The 19,202-nt window shown below is 33.5% G+C and overlaps 1 protein-coding gene across 2 annotated transcripts in view; it reads left to right on the top strand.

Annotated features, from left to right (window-relative positions):
- LOC106868036 ((E3-independent) E2 ubiquitin-conjugating enzyme UBE2O) overlaps positions 1 to 19,202 on the top strand; it is an 84,149-nt gene that overhangs the window by 20,951 nt on the left and 43,996 nt on the right. Inside the window, exons 2-3 of one of the 2 annotated variants that reach the window (XM_014913137.3) lie at positions 9,172 to 9,338; positions 11,499 to 11,672. In XM_014913137.3, the coding sequence (XP_014768623.1) occupies positions 9,288 to 9,338; positions 11,499 to 11,672 (225 nt within the window). In that variant the 5' untranslated portion in view covers positions 9,172 to 9,287. The remainder of the gene's footprint in view (positions 1 to 9,171; positions 9,339 to 11,498; positions 11,673 to 19,202) is intronic. The other variant, XM_014913136.3, reaches the window with a different exon arrangement.

Below are 19,202 nucleotides of genomic sequence, written 5' to 3'. Positions count from 1 at the left end.
CTCCATTGCCACTTCAACTTTCTCTTCTCTCTGTCGCCTCCCCACCTACCTCTCTTCCCTATCACCCTACTCTCTCTCTTCCCTCTCTTCCCTCTGTTGCCTCCCACCTCTCCCCCGTCAGCTCCTCCCTGTTCTTTTTCTCACTCTCTCTTATTTAAAGTATTACTCTTTCAGTTCTCCAATACAACCACCAAACAGTCTGTATATCAAACCTACCCCCTGTCTTCAGGCATGTTGATTTTACAAATCTTTCTGTCCTGTTCATTATCTTAATGGAGTCTTTTTTTTTTTTTATAATTTATTGCTTGTCTGTAGCTCTGACTGCAGCTATTCCCTTCACTAAACATAGCACAGTCCCTTCTGTAAGTAATTAATAGTAGTTGAAAGTAACCTTCAACAGTTTTTCTTCTTCTCTCTCTCTCTCTTTCTCTCTCTATCTCTCTTTCTCTCTCTATCTCTCTTTCTCTCTCTCTCTCTCTCCCTCTCTCTCTCTCTCTTTTTTTGTTTCCTACCAGTGTACATTTCTAGTATTTGCTGTTACATTCCCACTTCTGAACCGTCTTGAGTATCTGTTTGTTGTTCAACAGTTTTTGCTCAGATCTACTACATTATTGGTTCTTGAGGTAAATCAATATGCGCAACACATGTGTATCTTTATTGATCACTTCAATCACTTTGACCAGATAATTAGCATGGTCAGAGCTAGCATGCTGAAATTTTCAAAATTTCTTGAAGCATGGTTCTGGTCATTCTGGTGGTTCTCAGTCATTTTGTTTCCGTTTCCCGCTGTCATAGTTTAACCCTTTCAACACCCTGTGTGAAATCACTGCCCTCCTCGAATATTCCTGTTTACTTAGTTTTCGGGACTTTTTCTTTTTACTGGTCTTTTCTCGTTAGTGTCAGTGGCATGCAAAAGAGCGCCCAATACACACTATAAAGTAGTTGATATTAGGAATGGCGTCCAGCTTGTAGAACCATGTTAAAGCTGACAATGGAGCTTGCTGGATCCTGCCAATATGGAAAATGTATGTTTAATGATTATGATGTGGTACTGAAAATTCTAGAAGATTCTGATGATCAATGTGAATTTGATTTAATGTATCCATTCGATGACTTGAAGCTGATTGAAGTTAAAGTGTTTCAAGTAGGAAATGATGTCAGGGTGCTTGCTTATAACAGCATAAAATATAAGACAGCAATTCTGGAGTTTGTTTTACATTGTTTGCCATATTTTGTTGGCACTATCCCTTTATGATTTCATATTCTACAGTTATGCTAAATTAGTCTTCATGAATATTTTGGGATCAATGTAAATAATAGTATTTGTTTTCCTCTGCTAACAGTAAAAGCTCCTTGTTCTGAAATAAGGATTATTGTTTTTCATCAGATACACTAGACCATGGTAGAAAGAATCCAGTTTCTGTTTACACCTTACTGTCAATGTTACATTATATTTCTGGACAAAATACTTAAACCTGATCATAACTTTGGTTGTTCAATGTATGGCTCAGTTTCAAAATATATTTTGCTGTGCTTATTGATGCTTTGCTCAAAGGAATTAATATCGTAACTTTTTACTTTTGCTCTTACATTTCAAACCTAATAAAAAATTAAATAACAATTGCTATATTTATACTTTAAATGAGATTTTTTGTGTGTTTTTACCAATCATAAGAACAGCTATAATGACATTGGTCACAAATTGGATTAACTTTTTGAAATCAAAGATCAAGGTAAATCAGCTGAAATGTAAAAGAGTAAATACTAAAATCTCTTATTTAGGTGAGGTAGCTGGTTTTTTTCAATTCTGGATCTCTGTTTTTACAGATTAGTTGGATTTAACCTAGATATGGCTGGCTGTATTATTTTGTAATTTGTGGGCATATAAAGTTGGCTTGATTGAAATATTCCTTTTATTTTTTAACCATCTTGTTATGCTGTGTAAATTTTCTCTTATAAAAGTATGTGCACTGAATACATTGTATGTAAATCTAATGTTATTTTAGGCAATTACACTTTTCTGTGATGGTTGTGAATTGTGTATGCACAGCTGAGAGGAAACGGTGTTTTGTTGAGTGTATTGCTTTGGTGCCATTAACTATTTGCAGTGTTCAAATGAAAATGAAGATTTTGCTGCGTACCCCCCCTCCCACAGCTTTAATGAAGCAGTTCAAGAGTATGCAAATAGTCAAATGAGGAATTGCTGTCCACAGAGTCCTAGTTATATCACATTTCTTCCCTACTGAGGACAATACTATACATTCTAACATGCGTTGGTAAATTATATCAAGTACATCGTAACAGCCTGGACATGTATTTTCTGCACTGCCCAGTCTTTTTCTGGATGCTTGCAGATTATTGCTATGGCTACAGTAGAGGCGGGCAAGATGGATTTGGTTGGAGTGTGACAGTGGTCATTCCTCTACAGTTATTGTTGATATGCAGCTATTTCTGTTTGACTGAGTGGGAGCAATAATGCTTTTCGGATGTTCTATTCTTTTGTTCTCTTGTATAAGACTGGTCAGTCTGGGGCTATAGTCAATGACACTTAAAGTGCTGTCCAGTGAGGCTGAACCCAAAACCACATGGTTAAGAAGTAAATTTTCTAACCATATAGCCTTGCCTGCATGTGAGAGAGTAAGTTTTATTTTTGCTAGGAAAAGTTTAACTGTGACTTTTGAAGTTTTGGCTTAATTGATAAAACCAACTAAGCCAAAACTTTGTCACTTTCAAACTTTTCCTTGTAAAAACAAAATAGGATACTCTAGTTAAAGGTATTGAGTGATCTTTCACTTGATGTCTGTTTTGTGTATGTATATATATATATATATATATATAAATGTGTGTGTGTGTACACATGCACCTTTCATATAGCTCTTCATACGAGAGTTCAAACATTAAATGACATTCATGCCTTGGTCAGTCCAGTTGATATATATTGATTTAGCAGTTCTTGGCTACCACTTCCAATATCCTATCTTTTTTTTTTCTTTTTTGCCTGGTTGTATATGTAGGATTATATTACCCAGTTTGTGCTTTCTTCTGTAATTTGAATGATTAGAGCAGGAGCATGTATTGGCAAAGCTTGTGTGTATGTGAGAAGTTTGCTTTGTAGCTATCTAAGTGATTGATAAACACCTGAAATGATTTTGAGCATTAGGAGTGCTGAATTATTAAACCGAATCAGGAAGAGTTCAGTAATTTAAGGCTAAGACTCACTAATTTCCGGCCGAATATTGATGCAATAATTAGTATTCATCAAACACATTTCACATTAAATATTTCAGCTGTATCAATATATGAATGATTTTCTATTGTTCTGTATTAATTTTGTTAAGTATTTTTATTAAATTTCTTTGAATATTTATCTAAAAAGTGGTAATGGTGCAAAAGAAGAAAGGCATCATTGTTTTTAAATAAAGAAATTGTTTATTATAATTATACTTCTCAATTTATTTTAGCAATTTACATGATGGGGTCAACAAGTTGTCAATGAGTCCATGAAAAGTCATTGATATAAAAAATTTGCCTACTTCTGATCTAGAGGCTTCCGTACTAGCTTGGGTTAATTTTTGTTAATGATTGTTTCAAATGGTGCCAGTTTATGTAGTGGATTCCACTTGACATCTGCTTCTCACTTAGCTTGAAGAATCCTCATCAGCTGAAACTAGTTGCTTAGAGAGGAAGGTAGCTATTGTAATTTTCTTCTGGTAGACGGTCATTTTGACTGCAGGAAGACAATAGTTCTTGAACTCTGTTCTTGTTTCCTCCTTAATACAATGTTCTGCTTTTATACTTTCCAGTTGATTTCAATTGTGCATATTCTTAACACTGGTTAATGGGTTAGCTTCACTGTTGGTTTGGATTAGTGGATGAGCATCTGCTATAAATTTTGGTGCATATACTTTATCTTGAAGTTTTATTTTTCTGTGTATCTATACTTCACAAAAAGAAAATAATTTTGTCTTTTCCTGTTCATATTTTTAAAAATCTGTTTGCTGTTCTGTTCTTGATTGATGCAAATACAAATATATTAAACATGAATATGACATCTTGCAGCTGTTGTTGAGATTAACTTTATTTTTCATTGTTTTTGTTAGATTTTTCATGTTATCATGAGAACTGTTTGTGCAAATTTTCACATTTGCTTGCTTGCTTCTTTCTATTTTTCATATTTTTATATCACGGAATTGGTCAATAGTAGGATCATTGGTTATAGGTTTCTAATGGATCAATCTCAGATTTCATGCATTTGTAGTTTGATGCAGAACAAATGTCTGAAGACTTTGTTCATAACACACTGGTTTTTCAGTTTTCTCAACAGTTTACATCCTTTGGAGAAACACACACTACACACGCAAATAAATGGCTTCTACACTATATCAGATTCTACTCACCTAGTATTAATGAAACTGAGGCTGCCACATAGTAGGATTGAAACTAGAACGACATGGTTGTGAAGCAATCAAACAGCTATACTTACATGCTTGCAAAAAAATTTTTACAGCAGGAAGACCCCCCACTCTTGCTTACTTCACCTATGACATAACGTAACTTATTGTTAGTTATGAAGACTGACACTTTAAATTGGAAAACTTGGTTGGTTTCTTTTTCTTTTTTTTTTTATTAAAATTTGTTTAGACTCCATTGACAAATAGTGAATAGTGTATATCGAAGATATATGTTTAACCATTTTGCTAACATATTTCTTTTGAAATGCATTTGCCTTGTTTTGATTAATTTTTAAAATAATGAAGAATTTAGTAAAGTAACTTTCGTTATCATGGTGGTGTTTGAGACATAAATTAACATGAAAGTTTGATGGAAAGTTTTTAGCTTAGATCTCTGGAAAACAGGATGTTTATATCATGGAACTAGGACGGTCTCGGGTGAGTTGCTATCAAAAGAGTTAATTAACTTTGAAAGTGTAAATATTAGATCAGTGCAGTTGATTGATTAAAACAGCAATACTTGCTTCATAGCTTAATATCACCACGATGTACTCTAAACTTGTTTACTTTAAGGGGGATAGTTGAAGTTGATAACCCCTCACACACACACTCTCTCTATCTCTCTCTATCTCTCTCTCGAGAGAGAGAGAGAGAGAGAGGGGGGGAGAGGGAGAGAGAGCAATTCTTTGAAGTGTTTTGTTAATATTCACTATGGTTCACAATAGTATTTGGATCTATTTTAAAACAGGGGCCACATTTTTCATTAATGTTTTATGTAGTGTTTTTGGTACGGAAAGACTTTCAAACTTCGTATACTTATCTATTTTGTGTTATAGAACAGAAAAATATTTTTATATTCGAATTTATTTCATGTCAAAAATTGTCTTATTTCGATAATTTCAACCAATCACTGACAGGTATTCAGTTGTTTATATTTACTCCTTTGGCTGATTAAGCGATGTAAAGCGTATTTAATCTCCATACCTTCGTTTTATTTGCTTTTTTCATTTTAAATTTGCTTTAACCCTAACCCTAACCCTACGGTTAGGGTTAATTGTTTCAGAATCATTTGTTTATGTAGTCGGCACTTAATGTATATTGGCTGAATGGACGTCAGTGATTGGTTGAAATTACAGAAATACGACAACTTTAACATGGAATAACTTATGGATTTCTTTTTTTTTTAAGAAGACTAAGAGAAAAAAGATGTTTTATATGACACATTCTACCAGTGTTCCAAGTTTCAAAGTGTTTCGTTAATGAAAAATGTGGCCCCCGTTTTAAAAAAGATCCTAGTATTTTATTTCAGTCAATAGGTTACTTAAATGAGTTTACTACTTTTAAATTGGAGTGGGGGGTTAGATAAATAAATGGTAAAAGTGTTCAACTACTTAGCAACATGGGGAAAGATGGAATATCAGAATAAAGGTGATGTTATTTTAATAATTAACAATTGATTTTTGTTTTATTTTTATTAATCCTGTGCAGCTGCAGAATAATATTGCATATTCTTTTAAAAGCTGCATGCTTTAGAATTGCTCGAGAAAGTTTTCATAATGCATAAGGTTTTTCTGTTTATTTGTTGTTTATTTTATTTCTTAATGAGGATTATGTTGTGAAAGAGTGGATGGAAGCTAGAAAAATCTTCTGCAATTCTTGATTTAGTTATGTGTTTATTACAAGTCAGAGCAGGTGTCTTCCTCAAATATTCCTTTTGCAATACATAAAGGAATATGTCACTAATCCACGATAAATGTCGGATTATTCTGAAGGCAGAAAGTTAACCCTACTCTTATTGATGACTTAAATGTATATTGTTTCAGATTCACTACCATTACACTAATGGTAGTCAACTGACTTGTCATACTTTTAGATAATTAAAATATAATAGATTGATATAAGTTTACAAATGCTTTCACCTGTCTAAATGGATTATAAACATGATCTGAAAGATCTTGGATTACTCAGAGGAAACCTCTTTCGATATGGAAACTGAGTAAACATGGTAGACAAGTATCTCCAAGGGTCATTCAAGTTTTTCTCTCTGTGTGTGTGTGTGTGTGTGTGTGTGTGTGTGTGTGTGTGACAAAAAGAAATATATATATATATATGTATACACACACACACACACACACACACACACACACACACACACACACACACTTACTTGGGTACAAATAATGCTCTTAATATAACTACATACACACACTTAGAGATATTCACGTGTGCATATGCATATGCAATGTGTTCATATATGCATGTACATGTATTTTATGTACATACACATTGTGTGTGTACACATGGTCATGTACACATGTAGCACATACATCGCCTTTTATGTTTAATTCCTGATTATTCTAGCATTCCATTTCAGTTGTAATTTGACGTTTTGGGATTTGTTTTATCATACAGGAAATTTACTGATGCATATATATATATATATATATATATATATATATATATATTCTTTTATGCATAGAAATAGATTTTTATATTGATTTTCAACCTAATATTATTTAATGTTTTCCTTCCAAACTGAAAATTTTAAAATCAGTCTGACATTTTATCAATGCATCAGGTGCTAAAGGATTAAGAAACCAGGTATTTGCTGTTACTGACTTGTAAAGCTGATAATTCACTTATAAGGGTTGAATATTTTCTATGAAATTCTTCAAAGCCTTCACTTGAACTGTGGAACATCAAATTTGGGCATCTGTCAAATTGTTAGGTACCAGCAGTCTGTAGTGTTTCAAAGAGTTTTCTCTATAGCTTGTGTCATTCTATTGTTGTTGCTGTTGTCTAGTAAAAATGTAGCGTTGATTGAATAGAGCTTAGTTTTTAAGTCTGTTTTTTAGGTTAGATTTCTGATTTGAACTGCATGACTTCATTTGTCCCTAATACTTTATAATAATAATTTGGTAAAGAACCTCTTCATCTGCAGTCTAATTTGAGTTCATTTTGATCTTTTATTCACTCGGGATCATAAGGATTGATGATTATATTCTTTGGAATAAGAGCAGAAAAGTATAAATTTCACATTTTTGTTGCACTATGTGCTCAACAGCTGTTTCATTAGAATAAACCTCATTAATTCCATAATTGCATGTTTGATACATAATTGATTGAAATTAATTTAAAAGCTCTTTTTACCCAAATCATCAGGAGTATTATATATGCACATGCACATATATTTAATATATAATATATACTTATAAGCACACAGACAATGGCATATGTAAATATTTTCTGCATTGCAAACTCATTCATATGGCAGAATTAGTAAAGCAAGAGATAAAAACAGTCTTGCTTTTGTCTTCTGAGTTCAAATCCCATCAGAGTTGTCTTTTATCTTCCACCCTTCTAGGTTTAAAATGGAATAAATACCAACTGCTGGGTTCATATCATTAGAATCCACCTCTCTCCTAAAACTTTTTGAGTTGATAAAATATATACCACAATAAGTGGAAAGAAAGGAGGAAGTTTTTTGCTGATTAGAAATCTGACCTGAGGGCTTGCAACAGAGTGGACTTGGCTTAAGGCATTCAAGGACCAGATGATGGTGTTGAACAGGGTGATGGATTGTCTACCATCAATGAACATCTAGAAACAACCCAGAGTATAACATATTTAAAATCTATGACACAGATTTTAGACAAGTTAAGAACAACTGGGGACAAATAACTATGCTGTTATAAAATTAACTCTAGCTTATAGTATAGAGAAGCATGTCTCAGAAATAAACAAAGTAAAAACATACTTAATGCATTGTGAATTGAATTTAACTTATGTTGTAATTGTGTTGATTCTTGTCAATGGATTTGTTTTAAAGCTACTTATCTAAGCTAATGTTTTTTCCCTACATCAGCATTAATAGAAAAAAAAAAAAACAAGCATCAAAACACAAACCTATTATCTTCCTCAATACTATGACAAATGTGTTACATCTTTACCCCCTGGTATACTGGTTATGTGTGTATCTTGTTTTTAGTGATATCGTTATCTTTCCGTCAGTCAATAAATTGATTTAAATGTGAAAGCAGTTGCAAGTTTCTATGAATTACTTTGCCAACCATATTGTTAAACACATACAGTTACACATTTATTTTCATACAACTCTGCAATATAGCTCCATTTTTTTCTATTTATTTATTTTTAAAAATTAATTCAGAAAATTTAAATGAATAGAAACCATATATAAGAAAATATGGAGAGTATTGTCAGTCCTGTAAATAAACTATAGAATTGTTTTTATATGTATCGAGCTAAGTCAGCCACTCGGATCCCATTGTTGTCTGTTAACTCTTTTGTTACCATATTTCTGGAGACACTACTTTTGTTTCATATGCATTTGAAAATAATGGAAAATTTAGTATATAACTTTGTAATTATTAAGCTGGTGTTTGAAATATAAATTGTGTGATTTTCATGGAAGATTTTAATTCAAATTACTTTAACCATTTTGCTACCATATTAGTAGTGAATAAAACCTGCAATAAAGTTTTAATTAGATATACAGTTTCAAGTGTGACTGTGGTAAGAAGCTTGCTTCCCAACCATGTGGTCTTGGGTTCAGTTCCACTGCATGGTATCTTGGGCAAATGTCTTCAACTATAGTTAAAACAAAGGTCCAATTGTGTGTGTGTGTGTGTGTACACTTGTCTTGACATCATGTGATAGTTGTAAATGAGCATCACTATTATACAGTGTTATTCATTTCCAGTTTTCCATGAAAAACATGTCTGGCCATGGGGAAACATTACTTGCTTTGAAACAGGTGAGGGTTGGTGACCCATCTGATCCATGCAAGCATGGAGCAATGGACATTAAACAATAGTGATGGTGTGTGCTGTTACACAGAATATACACATGCTGGATACTTTGTTTATGGTGAGCTGTGCTTTTTTTTTTTCTAGATTGAAGTCTGTCTTGTACAATTAATGAAAGCACTGTTTACCTATTGTACAATTTGTGGGAATTGAAGTTGAAAATCCTGTGATGAGCTTTCTCTTTTGTTAGCCTATTTCTTTTTGAATACACTGCCTTTGTTTCAACTAACTGAAAATAATGGAAGAATTCAGTAAAATAATTTTATCATTATTAAGCTGGTGTTTGGAATATAGATTAACATGAAATTTGATGGGAGGTTTTTAATTTAGATCATTTTAAAATAAGAAGTTTGTACCATAGAAGTAAAAGTGATCTCAGGCAGGTTGGTATCAAAAGAGTTAAGTATATTTTGTCAGTATTGGTCAACTATCTTTTACTTATTAATTTTTTTTTCATTTTACATAAATGGAATATGATGTGAATTTTTTAATATTTGCACATTCTCCAGCCAAAACAGCTGCTAAACTGATAATGATATTTTCATAAATGAGAAAATGTATCTCAGTTAAAAAAGAAAATTGTAAATACTTGGTTGGTGTTTAGATATCCATTGTTCATTGAATTGCTATTTATATGAATACATTATCTCACATTGTACTAATCTGACATTTTAGTTTGTCTCATATATAGTCCTAATCCTAACATTAACTTTACCGTATCTAAATAATGATCTCTAAATCTGTTAGAAAGCCTCATTCATTTAACGATGGAATTTTGAGGAAGATATATGAAATGCTCTTGTGTATTTTTAGCAAGAGATTTAAAGGTGCACGTGTTTATTACTTGGTAGTGTTGGACAGTATTAATAAATATCTACTACTTAATCATTATCAGTTTTGCTCCAGCAGTTCCTCAGCCACTGTAAATGTTAACCCTTTTTATACCAATTCACTTGAGACCACCTCTGGTTCTATGATACAAACTCCATTTTAAATTGATCTGAATTAAAACCTATCAAACTCATGGTAATAAGGCAGTGTATTTCAACAGCGGCAAGGTAACAAAGGATTAGGGCATAGCAAGACCACTACCTCTTTTAAACACTTTTCTGGTTCCTCTCACGATTTTTCTCCTTTTTTTAATGGGAAGAGAATGAAAATAAAAATAATATTAAAAGGTAATGTACATCACTATGTAATAACTGATTCAGTGGACAGTTTATAAGTATATGGATGATGAAGTCCCGTGGCTAAATAAAATAAAAACCTAAAGGCTAAATAAAATGAATATAAATGAAATATAGATAAAATAAAGAATTGTGTTATTGGGTGTAAGACTTCAATAATTTGATAAACAACTATTAAACCTGCAATTATTTTATTTCAAACAATAAGTGCAGGAGTGGCTGTGTGGTAAGAAGCTTGCTTCCTAACCACATGATTCTGCACTGCATGGCATCTTGGGCAAGTGTCTTCTACTATAGTGTCTTCGGGCCAACCAAAGCTTTGTGAGTGGATTTGGTAAATGGAAACTGAAAGAAGTCTGTTGTGTATGTGTGTGTGTGTGTGTATATATATATATATATATATATATATATATATATGTATATATTTATTCCACTGTGCCAGTGGAATGTAAGAAGTGGATGCTTTTTACATTCCACCAGCACAGGTGCCATTGGTGTGACACTGGCATTGGCCACAACTATGAACTCACTTGGCTTGACAGGCCTTCTCAAACATGGTATATCACTAGAGGTCTCAGTCACCTATCGCTGCCTCCGTGAGGCCCAATGCTTGAACAGTGCTTTTTACGTGCCAGTCAAATGGTACTGACATCAGCCACAATTACGATTTCACTTGGCTTGAGAGTTCTTAAGCACAGCGTATCGCCAAAAGGGTCTTCCATGTTTGACTATTCATGTGTAAAATATAAATGTACACACCTTTATATTTATTTTGTAAAATACTGGATTGCATTATTTGATAGTAAATACAGTAATTCTGTTTCATTTAATAACTGTATTGCAAGAAGAAAAAAATCAATGATGGATATAAAATCTGGATGTAGTTTATAAAATGGATAGCTTTGTATGTTTAAAAATAATTGTATTCAATTTCTTATAAATAATTTTTGGAGAAATATTCTGTTATTTCAGAGAACTGATATCTAAATGCTCTCATATTCTTCAGACATTTACATCTTTCTTTTTACTTCCAGCTTATTTTGGCGGACCGTTCTTTAATGCCTGGAGATTGTGTTCGCCGTCTGATTCAGGGAGAAGATAGCCAAAGAGGCTATGTTCAAGACATGACGGTAAAATGTTGTCTTCAAGTAATGGGCACCAAAAAATATATTGATAATGTTGACAGCAGAGATTTGCTTCCTATTCGGGTGAGTAAAGATGTAATCTCTTATTACTTCTGAGTATTGACTTATTCTTAAGGCTCATTTAATTTACTGAGTCATGAAGATAACACCAAAAACTTCATTTAGTATTGTAATCTTTCTGCTGTCTAAAGTAATCATTTTTCAATTAAACTTTCAAAATAATTTTATGTTGTAAGAAACAATTTTTTTTTCCTTAATGTTATGGTGTAGGTTTGGCTCTGTGGTCGAGGAGCTTGCTTCACAACCATGTCGCCTTGAGTTCAGTCCCACTTGGTGATAGCTCAGGTGTGTGTCTTTTACTATAGCTCTAGGCCAACCATATCCTTAAGTGTAGATTTGGTTGTCATATGTATGTGTGTATATATATATATATATATATATATATATATATATATATATATATATATATATATATATAAATGTGTGTGTGTGTGTGAATATATATCTATATATATATATATATATATATATATATATATATATATATATATATATATATATATATATATATATATATATATATATATATATATATGCGTGTGTACCCTTGTCTTGATATCGTGTTTAATTGTAAATAAGCATCAGTCATACAGTGTTTGTTTGTTTCTTGTTTTGTAAGGTGAAATATTATCTTGTTTGGAAATAGGTGAGAATTAGCATCAGAAAAACCATCTGGCCATAGAATATCTGTCTCAGAAAATGATATCCCAAATTATTTTATTAAATACTACCAAAAATTCCTTAAAAGTTATAAGCAGTTTATTTTCTTAGAAATACAGTCACAGAATGGTTTCTGAGGCTCAGTCCTATTGTGCCACACCTTGAGCAAGTGATTTCTACTAAAGCCCTGGGTCAACCTAAGCTTTATGAGTGTATTTGCTTGATGGAAACTGAAAGAAGCTCATTTTATACATATGATGGACTCTCCCGTTGAAGACAACGTATCAGCATTCAGCTTGCTGAATGACCTACGCAAAATGATTTATAGTGATCAAATGTTTGTGTCACTCATCATGTACTCACATTAGTCACTCTCTCCATTAAATTGGCATTGTCTGAACAGTTGCACTGTGTACCATGCATCAGGTGTCAAAGTCATCACAGAGCAACGTGAGATGAAGTATTTTGTTGAAGAACACAGCACACCACCCAGTCTAGGAATTGAAACCACTATCTCATGCTCATAAGTACAACACCCTGACCATTAGGCAATGTGCCCTCATACATATATGCACAAATATACATATGTACACACACACACACATACACACACACACACACACACACGTGTGTATGTGCGTGTAACTTGGTGTCTCCTTTTCTTGATATTGTATGATAGCTGTGAGTGTTACTGTCGTGCAAGCAGCGTCATTCATTTTCAACATTCTGTGAAAACATGTCTAGCCATGGGGAAATTTTACCTTGCTTGGAAATAGGTGAGGGTTGATGACAGGAAGGGCATCCAGCCATAGAAAATCTGCCTCGATAAACTCTGTCCAACCCATACAAGCATGGAAAAGTGGACATTAAAACAAAGTCCATTATATATATATATCTATGTACATGTATATGTATGTATATTTATGTATACATGTATAGATATGTGTATATATATATGTATGTGTTTGTATATATATATATGTGTGTGTGTGTGTGTGTGTATATATATATATGTGTGTGTGTATATATATATATATATATATATATATATATATATAGCCAAGTGAAATCATAGCTGTGGTCTGTGTCACATTACTGTCACCTTTGCTGGTGGCATGTAAAATGTACCTTTCGAGTGTTGGGCTCCACAGAGGTGATGTGGCTGATGTGTTGCATAACTAGAATCCATGCCAGTGGTACGTAAAAAGTACCTTCTGAACGATGGGCCTCATGAAGGGAATGACAAATGACCAAGACCTTTGGCAATATGCTGTGCTTGAGACCCATCAAGCCAAATGAAATTATAGTCATGACAGATATTGTTGCCATGCAAACTGATACCCATGATGGTGGCACGTAAACGCACCCATTACATTTTTGGAGTGGTTGGCATTAGGAAGGGCATTCAACCATAGAAACCATGCCAAATCAGACTAGTCTGGTGCAAACGGTCAGCTTACCAGCCCTGGTCAAACCTATGCCAGCATGGACAACGGATATGTATGTGTGTGTTTGGATATGTAAGTGTGTGTGAGTGTGTTTGGATATGTATGTGTTTGGGGGTGTGTGTGTGTGTGTGTGTGTTTGGATGTGTGTGTGTGTTTGGATATATGTGTGTGTGTCTGGATGTGTGTGTGTGTGTTTGGATATGTATGTGTGTGTGTTTGGATATGTATGTGAGTGTGTTTGGGTATGTGTGTTTGGATGTGGATATGTATGTGTGTGTGAGTGTGTTTGGATGTGGATATGTGTGTGTGTTTGGATGTGGATATGTGTGTGTATGTGGACGTGTGTGTGTGTGGATGTATGCATGAATGTGTGTGGATATATAAGTATATATGTTTGTATATGTATCTCATACATACGTGTACATGCATCATTTAAATTAATCTTCTGTAAACCTGTGTTGTTGATATACATCTTTTAGCCATCATGACAAACATTTTACTGCTTTTTTGTTTTTGTTCTTTTTTAAGTCTTCTGGCATATGTCTAGTCTTGCCTGATCATCATTTTGTATTTGTTATGTATTTGGCTAATTTCCCATTTAGTGCATCTTCTCTTATGTTGCTGCTGTTATTGATTGTGTTTCAAGTTGTGTGAGACTGACGTTGTTGTAGCTATCAACAGATACCCTTTTACGGCAATTGCTATAGTTATAATCTTTGTGACATACACAACTCTTCACTCTTCCAATACATTTAATTCTCAGCTGCTATCTTCCTTTTCAAACCAGGCACATTTGAAACTTTGATATCATCATTGTATATGATTGTTATGTCATTGTATTTTGAGTGGTTTTCTCCATGTCTTGATCTTTAGCAATGAATTGCAGTTGTCCTCAGTTGTAGCTGCCTGCCTGTGCTTCAGTTTCAGTGGACCTTCTCCACATTTTTGGTCTTCCATGCTTCTGTCTCTGTTGGGTGTGTCCATTAGAGGGCTTGCTAACAGGTTTCCATAGAGTGTGTCCTGGTTAGCCCCATTTTCTCTTCCTGATTTGGTTTATGTTGCTGGTATACCTGTTCCCACAAGGCTTTGTGAGTCCGTTTTGCCATATCACTTGAAGGAAGATCCCGGGACATCTATTCACAAAAGTTTGGAGCTTGTCAATAGAGAACTTTGAACTTTGTGCTAAGCACATGCTTGACCTTTCTCTGATTCCAAGAGCAAACAAGCAAGGTAGAAGAATTGACCCTAATACTTGATTAAGTTCCAAATCCTGTGTTGTAGTTCCCAGGTTTTGGTATCCAGTATCAGTTATAGTTCCCCTGTTTGTGGATTTTCACCCTGGATGAATTAAAAGTAAAATTGACCTCACTGGGAGTTGAAGCGAGAGTGTAATGTTGGAACAGATACCATAAGGCATTCTATTTGATGCTGCACCAGCTAAAGCCAAGCAATTGTGTTTGTGTTGATTTATTAAAACACTGATTTCTTTATACAAACACAAACTGACATATTTTGACAGTTGGGCTATCACCATTGAAATTGATCTCAGTATATTCCTGGTACAGTGGAATTCATTTCATTATATTATTGATTCTTCTTGACCTAACAAAAATGAACAGTAATGTTAACTCTGTGGAATTTGAGATCAGAATGCAAAGCAATGTAAGGCATTTGTGTTTCACTTTGTTCTCTGTTTTTTGGTCCCCATAAAATATTTCCATTTGCTAACTCTAATATTCTGGTCGTTAATATATTGGCCATAAATTTTATTTGTCAAGTTTTCAAACTTTTCTTTATCTGTCTATCATTGAAAACCACCACATTTCCAGTGACTGAGGTTTCTAACACATTGATGATCTCTAAGCTCAAAGTAAAAATCTTTAACTGTAGATTAATTACTGATGATGGTGGTTTTTGTTTAATTGATCTCTATATCGATTTTGTTTGAATAATGTAGTTCTGAAAGCCATTGACAATTAGATAAGGTCTTCTGTGTAATTGGTTTTGTATGATTATGTATTATGCGCATGTATACAGACATCTTGAACTTCAACACACCAATGGTGTTCATTTTGAAAGCTAGCACTATAAGAAAACCCTTTGCATTTTAGCTGGTATGGTTTATATTTAGATCAGGCTGCTTAATAAAAAATTTAACAGGTCATTGCTGAAAAGCACAACACAGGAAATATTTATTAGATGATACTGTATGACATGGTACATATTGAAGTTTTATAAAACTGCCCTGAAGAAACATTAGATAAATCTATATTGAACATAATATCCTAAATCTTTTTTTATTCCCCCAAAACAAGCTAGATGAATTAGTTCTGCAGTTGGACATTTGTATAAGAAATTAGGTTAAGAATTGCAGCTACTAATAATGTATTCACAACATATTGATTTATGAATGTTTAGCTACAAATATCAACATGACATTGTCTAAATAAAGTAGAAAGGGTAGGTCATAGTGGTTGTGGGGGTTGTAAATTCATACATTAATGGCGTAGAAAGAAAGCTGTGATCATGGTGTTGATGAAAGTAATCAGTCATTAAAAATTGATGTTGAACGAAATGGGTCCCTTTTAGTTTTGGATTAGTTGAAGAAGGAAAAATTCAAGTGAATCAACTTCCGAGCTATAAATTGCAGAATTTGCAATTCTTATGTTGAATCCCTACAAAAACAAGAGTCGATGCTTTTGCTTTGTACTTGAATGCAATAACTGGAGGTATTGAAACTGGGTTATAGATTCTATTTCCTGAGAACATATTGCTATAGAAGTTATGTTGCTGATATTGCTTTGAACATGTTCTTTATCTGTCAGTTTTCAGTTGTTAATGTGTTGGACTCTTAACTCTAAAAATCATTACTTGAACTTACTTTGATAACTTATAGAATTCAGCATCTTGATATGCAAGTCTATAACATTTCAGAAATTAGTAATATTTAGCTAGTTAGCCAATAAACAATTCTTGCAGATATTTTGGCTCTGACAATTTAACCAAAGCTAATATGGAAATGTACTTCTTCATAGGTTTGAAGCTGGTGAATCCTCATCATCATTCTTTTAACATCCATTTTTCCATGCTTGCATGGGTCAGATGGAATTCTTTGAGGCAGATTTCCTATGATTGGATACTCTTCTTGTCACCAACCCTCACCTGTTTCTAAATAAGGTAATATTTCCCCATGACCAGACAGGTTTTCACAATAGACTGGATTTGGGTGTCACTTGTATGATGATGATGATGATGCTCATTTACAATTATCACTTGTTGTCAAGACGATGAAACACAAACACATATCCACCCTCTACTCACGTACACATATGATGGGCTTTCAGTTTACATCTACAAAATCTACTCATAAGGCATTGGTTGGCTCAGGGCTATACTTGAAGACACTTAGCTAAGGTGCCACACAAATAGTGAACCTGAAATCATGCAGGTGGGAAGTGAACTTCTTAACCACACAGCCATTCCTGTAACTGCAATATATCCTAATATATTATGGTATTATTTCACTTATTTCCTTGACTTCAAATCCACATTCATTAATTATTCTATATATTCCTTTGCAATTCTGGACACTTGATCAAATTACATTTAATTAATTTTTTTTTCTTTCTAATTTCCTCATGTTGATGACACACCACTGATCAAACATCTGTGTTGAGCTGTTGACTTGGTGTTTTATCTCCTCCACACTGCCAGTCAGTTTAGCCATATTGATGAATTTCTAACCAGCAGCTATTGATGAATTATTGTTGTTTTATTTATTTTAACATGCACATTTTCTCTCACACACTTGCAGACTCCACATCATGCCACACAGATGTGCATGTGCACACACGGACACGCATTCTCTCTCTCTCTCGTTTTCTCTTTTTTTCACTCATTCTCACATCTCCATAAATAGAAATACAGAATCTGCAAACTCAGAGACAGACCTGGAATAGAGAGGACATATCATTGATGAGGTTACGAATATCAATGAAAGGTGTCTGATTGATTGATTGACCGAATGATTAATCAAACAATCAAGGAGTTAATTGATTAAATGATTAACTATTGACTAAAAATAATAAAAAGTGATATAGAACCAGCATATTCATTATTGGCATAATGAACCTCCCAAGATGCAACAGAATCTGTTTCAATGCATGATTTTTGCATCAAGAACCTTGTAAATCTAATACAGAAATGATTTATTTCACTTTTCTATCGTCTGATTTCTTCACTGACCAAATTTAATTATTTTCTTATTTACATCCTATTCTAGATGTGTATATAATTCTATAACGAAGGTGAATTTTAGAAGAAAGAAGTGACAAATGTTAAGCATTTTTCTAACTGATAAATATTTATGCTAGAGTGTTTTGTGTTTTTACGTTAACTAGCTTACCATTAGTGTCCAAAGTTTAATGACCACATCTCAAAATAGCTTGGAATAATTCCTATTTTGGCACAGATTTTCAGGAATATAACTTACTGACTTATTTTTACTATTGGCAGTTTATCATCCTTTCCTTTCATCAATTTGTTGGCCAAGTCTGCAGGAGCTGATTTTAATTCATTAATTCTTTGTTGTATTATTTCTTCTGTTTGCATCTTCTTGGAGAAACTGTAGCTGGTGATTGTCGCAATAAGAATGTAGTTTTAATCAGATTTAAAGATGTTTATTATTGAATCATTGCCTCTAATAATTGTTTCTGGTTTAGGTACAAGGCTGGCAGTCTTGAGGCAAGGGGCTCAGTCGATATTATTGACTAGTACTTTATTTAATGGCTCCCAGAAGGATGAAAAGCTAAGTAAACCTTGGTGGGATTTGAACTCAGAATAGAAAGAGCCAGCAGAAGTGTTGTAAAGCATTTTTTTCCTGATAATAATAATGGTTTCTGATTTTGGCATAAAGACAGCAGTTTTGAAGGGCGGGTGTTAGTTGATACCCTCAACACCAGTACTTCACTGGTACTTTATTTTATTGACCCTGGAAGAATGAAAGGCAAAGTTGACCTCATTGGGATTTGAACTCCTAATGATTTAAGCACAAGGCTAGCAATTTCGAAGGAATGGAGTTAGTTGACCCCAGTAACTAATTGTAATTAATCAGTGCTGCAAAAAAGTAAGAAAGATATTATTACCATTTTGAAGAATGATAGAAATTGATAATATAGATATACACTTCTTAAATAGAAGAATCCAGGACTTTGTTATAGACCTATTGTCCACCAAATGTAATTATTGGATGTTCTTTCTTCATATATATATGCCTTTTGTAGTTATCATCTGTGTCAGTTCTGAGCAGATTGTAGAGAAAGGAGAGAGCTGATTAAATACTTTTTGCCAACTTGTATGTTCGGCCCCTTCAAGAACAGATAACAACTGTCACTTCCAGTCAAACTTCTGTGATTGAACAACATTT

Source organism: Octopus bimaculoides, chromosome 9 (assembly GCF_046866305.1).
Source record: "Octopus bimaculoides isolate indiv1 chromosome 9, ASM4686630v1, whole genome shotgun sequence".
NCBI classification, from domain to species: Eukaryota; Metazoa; Mollusca; class Cephalopoda; order Octopoda; family Octopodidae; genus Octopus; species Octopus bimaculoides.
The sequence above is the reverse complement of the archived record's forward strand: the minus strand, read 5'-3'. Positions and strand labels throughout refer to the sequence as shown.